Genomic DNA, 10,342 nt, shown 5'->3' with positions numbered 1-10,342 from the left:
TAGTAAATTGATCCGTAAAAATCCCTAAATTATACTAATATCTCTTTCATGACTAAGAGCAACTGACTTCAAGTTAATTAATTGAAATTTCTTTCTAATTAAAACATTTATTATTGAATTAACTCAAGTTCTGGATTCCCCTATTAGATTTTACTCTAATCTGGTAGATTTATGTTGTCTTATTTTTAAGATTACATGCAACTCTACTCAATTATACAAGACCTACTCTTAAACAGGGTTTATTCCTCCTCTAATTTAAGTTCATCAAACATTGATCAATAATCTAAAAATATTAAACCAATAATTAAGCACACATAATTGAAAAAAATATCTAAGTATTTATTGCATAAAATAAAAATCAAAAGACAGAATTCATCATAGATTTCATCCCCCGTAGCTATTTAGAAAATTAGTTCATACTTAAAATAAAAACATCAAAGAAACCGTATAACCGAAACAAACAAAAAAAAACTCATGATAATCTCTTAATAAATCAACTGAAAATCTTCAATCTTGACGAATAAGTCAGCCCTTGTGGCTCTTGTATCTTACTTCGATTTTTCGATTTTCTGATTTTACTCCCAAATGCTCTACTAAGTATAAAAACATAAATTTAAAGAACTAAAAATATAAAATTTACGATTAACATTGAATAATCATGATTAAGAATAAGATGTACTTTTAGCACTAACCAATATGAGATGAGAATATTATTAGGATTTCATTGAGATTTCTTTTTCTTTGTTCATGGTTCTCCTCAATTCCTGATCAGTGTCAAACTTAGTTTTCCCCAATACCACATACGCACTTATTTAACAGCAATGAAATAAACTAACAATTGGAACATGAAACTGATCCCAAATCAAGAAGCTTAAAATGAGAGAATTTTCAAATAAATCCTAAAGAGAAACATGGGAAATCATATTTTAAGGAAATAAGATTATAAACTACCTTCATTTAGGGAAAAAACTCTTATTTATACAACTATAGTCATCTTGCTTCCATCACTGAGACTGTAACATGATTTATGGAACAGTTGTTCCACTTGGTTTCACGTATATCTGCCTCTTCTTCTGTTGCATAAATGAAAAAAGCTGGTTGCTTGGGTGCTGGTAGCTGTACAGTTTCGTTTGAAAGCATTGAAACAACATCTGCCATTGTGGGTCTATCTATTGCATGGTTTTGCACACACAAGAGGCCTACATGAATGCATCTCAGTGCTTCATTTTGATTGCAGGATTCATCTAATATCGGATCTATAAGCACTGTACCTTGACCTTCGTTCCAAAGTTGCCATGCCTGATAGAAATCGTTGTATAGAAATCAGAAACATATATACATATATGTATGCGTGAAAACTGAAGAAGAACTCGATTGCAGCTTCCGCAATGGCTCATTTTCGACTTTGGAAAAAAAAAAAAGAAAGATGAGAAGTGTACATACATAACCTATAAGATTCAATGGATGTTCTGGATGATAGCAACTATTGGTCTTCTTGCCACTCACAATCTCTAGTAGTAGGACTCCAAAGCTAAACACGTCAGTTTTTGTTGACACAATGCCGTGGATGGCATATTCTGGAGCCATGTAGCCACTTGAGGTCAAAACAATCAGAGGATGCTTTTCAGTACTTGAAAATTCACAAAAGAAAAAGGGAAAAAGAAAAGAAAAGATAGTTTTTTTTTTCCTACTCACTATACTTACAATGTTCCAACAACTCTTTTAGTATTTGATTCAGATTCATTTAATCCAAATATTCTAGCCATGCCAAAATCAGATATCTTTGGGATCATCTCATGGTCAAGTAAAATATTGCTAGCCTTTAAGTCTCTGTGAATCACTTTGAGTCTTGAATATTTATGGAGATAAATTAGTCCCTGAGCAATCCCTTCAATTATATTGAGGCGTTCCTTCCAATTTAACATGGATTTCTTTTCGGAATCTGTGTCATATAGAGAACAATTCAGCAGATGATGATTGTGATGAAATGGCAGATGTTAAAGGATTCCCGAATATGAAACTGTTAAGGTGGTAAGGATGGCCTACCAAAGATAAAGAAATCTAAACTTTTGTTAGGCATGTATTCATAAATCAACATCTTTTCTTCCACTTGAATGCAAAATCCTAAAAGTCTCACCAGATTGGTGTGCTGTAGTTTTGCAATGAGTATGGCTTCATTCTTGAACTCCACCAATCCTTGCCCTGAATGACTTGAAAGTCTCTTCACTGCTATTTCTCTCCCATCCACAAGTTTTCCCTGAAATTATCTCATTAGTAATTTGCAAATGAATATTAAACTTGGTTCCGGGACACCATTTATTACCTTATAGACCGGACCAAAGCCGCCCTCTCCTAGCTTGTTTCCTACTGAAAAACAGTTTGTAGCAGCAACAATGCTTTCAAAGCTGAACACAGCCAACTGGTTATCATGTCCATCTGTTCTGCGACTTATCAAAGTGTCATTCTTGGTTGAAGCCATTGCACCACCTCCAATTTCATCAAACAGCACCCTTTGGTTCATCTTTCCAACCCCTAATAATCAAGTTACAGGAATTTAAGATGTTCTCATCAGGTGATCATTGATAACTTAGGCATAAAAGGAACTGAGATCCTCATTTCAGTTCCCTTTTAAGGATATAATTACCTCCTCTGTTGCTGTTTTCCCATATTGTGTAACATATTGAGCATACTGGGGGTACAATCATAACTACGCCAACCGATGCGATCAGCCATATCCACCACTTGTTCTCTGAAATGAGAAAACATTAATTCGTAGTGTCATAAGTATCAACTTATCATTGGATTCAGATTCCTTGAGAATCTCTGTTAACTGCTAATTCCCCTAACATAAGTAGAAACTTAAGACATGCATGCTCCAATTTTTCACAATGTAAATTAAGTCTTACCTCTTGGTTCAAGAATGAATACTTCACGCTTGACATCAGGCGCATTATCTCCGGTAAATGATTGACTAAAAACGACTCCAGTGTGCCAAATCTCGCAGCCGGTCCCATCATCATTTTTCGAAGCATATGCCACACAAGTACAATCGTCCAAGCACTTGGCCTGACAATCAATTAGAGACAGGTTGTCGGTCTCACTGAATTTAAACCCGGTGTAGGACATGTAACCCACATGCCGCTGGAAAACGTTATTTCCCAAGCTTCTACTACACTTAGGTACGTTCAGTTTCATGCACCCTATGCTCATGTTTTTGGTACATGAAACTTGTGAAGCCACAGAATCCGCCTTGTAACTCACGAGTTCACCCTCCGAATTCAGTTTCAACCTTGGGAAAATGGTAACAGCTTTCTTCACAGTATAATTGAAGTATGTTTCATTCTCATTGGAAACGTAAAAGATATCGTAGGAACAATTGGATAAGAAGACCTCGAGAAACCCATGTTGAAAAGACCCACTTTTCCAGTAGACTTCCCCTCGCCACCATATAGCCCACTGAGTTGAATCACTAGGGTACAACCCAAGGCTAAAAGACCCTGATGCAGGGGACTCATCACTTCTCCATGATGTCAGAGCCCAGTTGAGACCAGTCTTGGAGTTAAACCCAAGTTTCATCCCTGGAAGAAGCGTATCTGTAGGATAATCGAAGCTTTCCCATAGAAGCCGCTTAATAGACCCATCCCTATTCAGTTCATGTAGCACGAAATTGCCAGAATCCTCTAGAGTAGCACTGGTGTTACTTGGTTCTTCAACAGAGTACAGTACCACAGGGTCTGCCGATTGATGTAAAATTTTCAAGCTGCCCCGATCATCTATCTCAAGAATCCCGGTACTGCCAAATGTTGGGGTGTTCCGATTGGCAACCCAAAGTAGATTGTCATCTTCCCCATTGTACCATATTCCCAAGTAGGAATTATCCTTGTGCACAGATTTGAATCCTAACTTGAACATTCCAGAAGTTGAAACCAACTGCTGATCCTGTTTCAGCTGTTGGCCATGGGATATCGTGGCTATCTGAGAACATGTAGGTCTAAAAAGCAAGGGGATAAAACATGAAAGACTAAAGAGAAGAAGATTTCTTGTTGTGTTTGCCATTAAGGAAGAGTCCAGTTTTGGCTCGCTACCTTTTTCAGATACTACAAATTTCGCTCATATTTGATGGCTTATATCAATTAAAGACGTTAACTTTGGTTAACATTATAGGATACAGACAATCATATACAACCTATTCAATCCTAAAGATATTGTAACCTTGACGTCGTACTCTTCTATTTCTAAGTAGATGTTCAGCAACATCGTCTTGTTTTACTTTACTTACAATGCATACATACCTTAATTTCCGAGTCAACTTTTCCTCACATGGTTCCTTTTCGAAGACTGCTGACCATTAAACCAATTTATTTTTTGACCAAGAGATGCTAAAATATTGAGACGACCTTGACTAATTGAAGTCACATGCCAACTAAAACTAAGCGGCAGAGCTTAAGTTCGAATGTTGTAGAAAATGTAAAAGTTTCAAAAACGCGTGACTGAGCATGACCAGGATGATCACAAAATTTAACATGGATGTTTAGATGGAACTTGTTGGGGGTAGGATTTCCAACCCCGATGGAGGATTTTGCCTTTCAGTTTTCGTTGGATTTATAAAGTTTATTCGGAACTTTTGAGTGTATGAAAAGAAGATTTGAAGAGGAGTTACTCGCACCCTATAATAAGGGTGGAGCCAAAAAAAATTTGAGGGCTGAATAAAGCTATATATTTTTATTATAACAAAAGTGAAATTTTATCATTTTAATAGTTTATATCTTTATAATTTTTAAAAGATTAATTTAATTTTTTTTCTTTTTTTGGGACAAAATGTAATTTTATCATATATTAATTTAAATTTTTAAAATTTATAAAATAACTAAAAGTGAAATTTTTCATTTTAAGGAGATCAGGGCCCTACTAGCCCTTTAGCTCTGCCCTTGCCCTATAGTTTATGGGGAATTAATAAGCAACAATGCAACTACTTGTGCTAGTTTTCAGTACAGCCACTTTGTGAACTCACCTTAGCAAATCAAGAAATAAAACTTCCATTAAGAACAATACTTGGGGTGTTGGGGGTTCAACTCTTAATTGAAGGTTTTTTTTATACATTTACAAACTCATAAGTAAATAACGACTTCGAGTTTCAAAGTTCATGACCAAGAGAAGCTAATATCGACTTTGAATGCACAAATAATAACTTAATGGTAAGTTATTGATGAGTCTAAGTTTATGAAGAATTAATTTTGTGTTTAAAAACACCTAAAAATAAATACGAAAATGATTAGAAATATATAATAAATGTGAAAATGGATGATAAAAGATTACGTGTAATTTCCATAATCTAAATGTGTTAGAATAATTGGTTGGGAAACAAGTCTAAATAAGCTATAATTATAAAGGCTATTAAGTTGTGAATTGCTAGGGGATGAAAAATGAAAATGATTCAGTTTGTATGATTATATATATATAGATATGAATGTGTTAATTAATGAGTGAAAAGTGTTGATAAATATGTAACAATATTGCTAAGTGGCCGATAAAATCAACATATAACTAAAAACTATATTAGAAGTGAAGAAACATGTATAGTGATGAAATTTAGAAGTTTGGTTAAATTTGAGGTCATTACGACCTTTCTCAAATATTGTTTGGAAAATATTATTAGTAATTGAACTTATTGCTCCCTATGTGAACCATGTTAAAAAAAAAAGAATATATTCATAAAGCTTTTATTAATATGAATTTAAACAAAAGTATTAAAATGCTCTTATATGACATGTGTATACATATATATGTGTGTGTTAATGGGCTTCATGGATATATGTTAATCGTAACTATAATCTTTCTTGATAGACTTAGTGAAATATTAGGATACAATTAGCATGTAATTAAGGTTTATAGCATATTTGGAGTCATGTTGCCTTGCCTTTTTGTGTGGTGGATAAAAGAAGTCTGAATCATAATTAAGTAATAGTATAATATTGTATTTTAACTCGAAATATGAGTAATAAAGACGTCTAGAAAAATTAATATATTCCAATTAAAGTTAACAATAAAAAACAATTAAATTAAAATTTATTTAAGGGGCGAAGCCAAAAATTTTGTTTAAAAGAATTGAAATGTAATTTTTATGATAATAAAAATATAAATTTTAAAAAATTAAATAAAAAATTTATCATTTTTAAAAAATCAAATATAATTTTACTTTTATTATTTAAAAATTTAAAAACTTTAAATACTTAAATGAAAAAAAAATTCATTCTAAGTAACGGCAGACCTGCCAGGCTGCAATTCGCCTCGACCATTAATATATAGTATTAACCTAAAATTTAAATCTAAAAAAACTATTTTGTGCTTGTGCTATATGTACGTAGTAGTGCATAATCACCGTATTATCAAATCAAAATCAAACAAACATATGGGCAAGAATTGGGTTGCGTCACTCCACCACTGAGACCAATTTGCATTGGTATTTGGGACAAATAATAAGTAACGAAGGATTCATGGAATACTGATCCAACAGCACCGAAGAAGGCCAAGGCAAGTTAACGTGTAGAGATATGGTTGGGCCACTGGAGAAGCCGCTAATGGGGACCCGAAAAGAAGAGCTTGGCTGTTTCCCCCTACTGGACACACTCGACGCTCCCAACAAAACTGCCACCGGTGCCATTTGTTCCCGTCATCATAACCAAAACCTGCTTTCTCTACATTTGCCTTCTTTTCTCTCTTTTATTTTCCTCTTACTTTCTTTCTCTTTAGTGTTGCTCTTTCTGGGATACATCAAGAAAATTTTCTATTTCTTTTTTTTTTTTACTTCTGGTTGGTAGGACTTAGGAGATCAGATAAATAAGTTGAAGGGACAGATAAGATACAGAATCGGATTTTTAAGGAATCTTAGGTATATTGCCTTTTTTTATGCCTAGGAAGTGCCTCTTTTCTTTTCTTTTTTTGTAATCTTAGAGACTAGAGTTAGAGAAGCTTGAGGATGATTTAAATTTCCGACCTTTTAAAGCTTTTTCCTGACCAAAAAAAGGTGAAAAATCTGTTTCCAAGCTGGAGCAGAGACAGAAGATTCAAAGTCGTGCAAGAAAAGAACACTAGAGTTGTCTTGTTCAAGTGGCTTTGTTTATAAAAAGTAGGGAACTGAATAGGTTCCAAAACTTGATATTCTCTATTGTTTTGTTTTGGATTATTGAAATTTAGAGCATATAATGGATTTTTGGCCAGAGTTTCTTGCAAGTAGCTGGGGAAAAGAATTTGTGGCTGGAGGTTTTGGTGGAATGGCTGGTATCATCTCCGGTTATCCACTTGACACCCTTAGAATCCGGCAACAAAGCACCGATTCAGGTTCTGCCCTTAGGATCTTACGCCGGGTTGTAGCCACGGAAGGACCCGGTGCTCTCTATAGAGGCATGGCTGCGCCATTGGCATCAGTCACCTTTCAGGTTCTTTTTCTCATTTCTCCATTTTTACTGTGTTGGTGATTCAATGAATTGTTTCAATCTAAAGGTTTCTATTTGTTGTTCATGATTTAGGTGTGGTTGTTTTATGCTTTAAGATCTCTTCTTTTGTGGAAAAAAGTGCATTAAAATGAATCACATGGAGGGTTCTTAGAACCTTATCACTTATCAGGATGTAGCTGATGAAATATTTGTTAACCAAGTGAACTCATCGTCAATCTTATGCCCTCCCCCAAATTTCCTTTTTTATGTTTATTCAAGTTTTGTGGTGCTTTGCTGATTAGACATTTGTTGCTTTTTGGTGCAAGTCACTGTCCATGAATTTGGCCTGATACGATGCCCAACTCCCTATAGCTTATCGTTTAATATCTTTATATATATTAGTGTTTAGGTGTAACACGTTTTTGAACCGTCTATTTTTTCATAAAATATGATATCATATTTTTAATAATCTCTTTAATTTTTCCCCCTTGATAGCCTAGAAATTATGAAAGGAGTTTGGCCGTATTATCATTTTCGTTAAAGGATTTTGATCTTTATGAGACACTGACTTCACTTTCGTTAAAGGAGTTTGGCCGTATTATCATTGCTCGTGACCGATGTTTTAATTAAAATAAGGTCGATATCATTAAAAAAAAAGAGTTACCTGCCTACAAGAATTAATCTCTCTGCAAGTTTTTTTCATTAAGGAACAGTCTAATATATAAACCAGAAGAGAAGGGGAAGGAACTCGCAAATCATAGTGTATGTAAGAAATTTGCATGAAAACATCAATTATTTGTGAAGTAATTGGAAATCGGGGCTTTCGCTGTATATTAGAATTTGACTGCTCAAACGCACCATTAAAGCTCAAGTTGATGTTTCCCATCTTTTTTTTTCCTATTGTTCCTGAGCTGGATAAGGGTAGCGCTGACAGAGTGATTTGTGCATTGCAGAATGCTATGGTTTTCCAGATATACGCCATTCTTTCACGAGCATTTGACTCGTCTGTATCTGCCACCGATCCACCATCCTACAAAGGTGTCGCTCTAGGAGGAGTTGGAACTGGTGCCTTACAGAGCGTCATGCTCACTCCGGTAGAACTAATAAAAATCCGCCTGCAATTGCAGAACACAAGTTTCCCAGGTTCTCAATCAGTCGGTGCTCATACAGGACCAATTAGTGTAGCTAAAAGCATACTGAAAACAGAAGGCTTAAGGGGGATATACAGGGGTTTTACCATCACCGCCCTTCGAGATGCGCCTTCTCACGGCTTCTACTTTTGGACATACGAGTACATGCGAGAACAGCTTCATCCGGGGTGCAGAAAGAGTGGCCAAGAAACCCTCAGAACAATGCTAATAGCAGGAGGTTTAGCAGGGGTTGCTAGCTGGGTTTGCTGTTATCCCTTGGATGTTGTAAAGACTAGACTGCAGGCTCAGTCACCAGCCTCCCCACAAAAGTACAATGGCATCATTGATTGCCTCCACAAAAGTGTAAAACAGGAAGGATATAGCGTCCTATGGCGAGGGCTAGGAACTGCTGTCGCTCGAGCTTTTGTAGTCAATGGGGCTATATTTTCTGCTTATGAGATTGCATTGAGGTGTTTATTCAACAATGGAAACATTCAGACAGGACACAATCTAGAATAAACTGGAGTTTACAAAAGAGTCAAGATGGTCAAAAACACACACCATGTGACGATAATTCAATAACCCACCTATTTATAGCTGATAAGCGCAGGTGAAGGATTATGTATGATATGCCAAGATGTTGAAAGTCTAATATATTCTTTACCCAAATGTTTCCAGAAATGAGAAACAATTGAAGAGAACTTATGGTAACCTGTCTTATCCGTTAGCTTTTTTTTTTTTTTTGAAGGAAAGACCCAAGGTCGAAAGCTCAATTAATAGCATCTCTCAAAATTACATCATGGATCTCAATCGGATAGTCCATGTCAAAAGCCTTAGTACAATTATTTTTAAAGGCCCACTTACAAAGCTGATCCGCCGCTTTATTTACAACAACGCGGGGTCCAAACAAAATTAAAAACAAAACATGGGTCAAAAGAATTTAAAAGCTGCCGGATACGGAAACCAAAGGTAGACAAGTCAACGGACACTCTTTTTAGCCGATTCACCAAATTTGCGCAATCCGATTCCAGCTCCAGCTTGAGCCACCTTTTCTCCCGCGCCAGCTCCATGCTTTCAGCCAACGCCTGCAACTCGGCCCATTTAGCTCCAGTGTTAATATCCAAAACACCTGCACGCCCCCCAAGCACAAAACCATCGTGATCCCTAGCCACTAGCCCGAAGCTCATCATTCTCCCAACAACAGCAGCATCAAAATTTATTTTAACCACCCCAGCTCCAGGTTTCTGCCACCCTCTCTCTTCGACCGGCTTGGGAATCATCGGTTTTTCCACAAGATTAAAGATACGAAAGTCCCTATTCAACAAAGCAGCTCTATCCCAGATAACCTTCGCCTTTTCCTCCTTGTTACTAAACAGTTTATTATTCCTACTGTTCCAAATATTCCAGAGCACCGTAACAAGGTCTGAAAGTGCCTTCTTGTCCAGCGAACGCGCCGCATCTTCTATCCAGTCCACGCATCTACGGTAGTTGCCTTCCACCAAAACGTTATCAAGGCCCCCGTAAATCAGGACCGCCCTAGCTCTCGGACTGTTGTTCCAATAGGGTCGGAAGCGTGTAAATTATTGTACTAAAAAATCACACAAAGTTCAATTCCCAGGGAAGAGAGGTGGATCACAAGGATCTCTTAAATACCAAGTCTTTCCTTAATCAGAATATTCCTTCTAACGTAATTTAATAGCACAATTAAATACTACTATTATACCCTCAAATATTGAAAGAAAAATAGGACAAAAAGAACATAAGAGTTTTAACGAGGTT

The 10,342-nt window shown here is 36.0% G+C and overlaps 2 protein-coding genes across 3 annotated transcripts; one reads left to right on the top strand and one right to left on the bottom strand.

Annotated features, from left to right (window-relative positions):
• Window positions 1-912: 912 nt before the first annotated feature.
• LOC107932648 (G-type lectin S-receptor-like serine/threonine-protein kinase CES101) lies at window positions 913-4,590 on the bottom strand. Its single transcript, XM_016864709.2, has 7 exons — window positions 2,907-4,590; window positions 2,645-2,749; window positions 2,324-2,532; window positions 2,047-2,257; window positions 1,705-1,942; window positions 1,444-1,594; window positions 913-1,299 (listed from the first exon to the last, which is right to left on the bottom strand). Exons 1-7 carry the CDS (start codon window positions 4,054-4,056, stop codon window positions 991-993), a joined length of 2,373 nt encoding a protein of 790 aa, XP_016720198.1. The 5' UTR covers window positions 4,057-4,590; the 3' UTR covers window positions 913-990.
• A 1,820-nt stretch (window positions 4,591-6,410) lies between these two features.
• On the top strand, window positions 6,411-9,274 carry LOC107932637 (mitochondrial arginine transporter BAC2). 2 transcript variants are annotated; one of them, XM_041102996.1, is made up of 3 exons: window positions 6,412-7,126; window positions 7,219-7,436; window positions 8,387-9,274. In XM_041102996.1, exons 2-3 carry the CDS (start codon window positions 7,272-7,274, stop codon window positions 9,080-9,082), a joined length of 861 nt encoding a protein of 286 aa, XP_040958930.1. In that variant the 5' UTR covers window positions 6,412-7,126; window positions 7,219-7,271; the 3' UTR covers window positions 9,083-9,274. The 2 variants fall into 2 exon arrangements, with proteins under 2 accessions (XP_016720190.1, XP_040958930.1); XM_016864701.2 differs by having other exon boundaries at window positions 6,411-7,436.
• The last annotated feature ends 1,068 nt before the right edge of the window (window positions 9,275-10,342 follow it).

Source organism: Gossypium hirsutum, chromosome D10 (assembly GCF_007990345.1).
Source record: "Gossypium hirsutum isolate 1008001.06 chromosome D10, Gossypium_hirsutum_v2.1, whole genome shotgun sequence".
Classification (NCBI taxonomy): Eukaryota; Viridiplantae; Streptophyta; class Magnoliopsida; order Malvales; family Malvaceae; genus Gossypium; species Gossypium hirsutum.
This window is presented reverse-complemented; position numbering and strand designations above follow the sequence as displayed.

What these genes read in the sequence shown, in the direction of transcription:
- LOC107932637 (XM_016864701.2), top strand. Translation starts at nt 7,203, where the DNA reads ATGGATTTTTGGCCAGAGTTTCTTGCAAGTAGCTGGGGAAAAGAATTT. An exon ending in TGGCATCAGTCACCTTTCAG is followed by an intron (nt 7,437 to 8,386) that starts GTTCTTTTTCTC and finishes TGTGCATTGCAG; the next exon opens with AATGCTATGGTTTTCCAGAT.
- LOC107932648 (XM_016864709.2), bottom strand. Translation starts at nt 4,056, where the DNA reads ATGGCAAACACAACAAGAAATCTTCTTCTCTTTAGTCTTTCATGTTTT. An exon ending in ATTCATTCTTGAACCAAGAG is followed by an intron (nt 2,750 to 2,906) that starts GTAAGACTTAAT and finishes TTCTCATTTCAG; the next exon opens with AGAACAAGTGGTGGATATGG. An exon ending in GGAAAACAGCAACAGAGGAG is followed by an intron (nt 2,533 to 2,644) that starts GTAATTATATCC and finishes CTTGATTATTAG; the next exon opens with GGGTTGGAAAGATGAACCAA.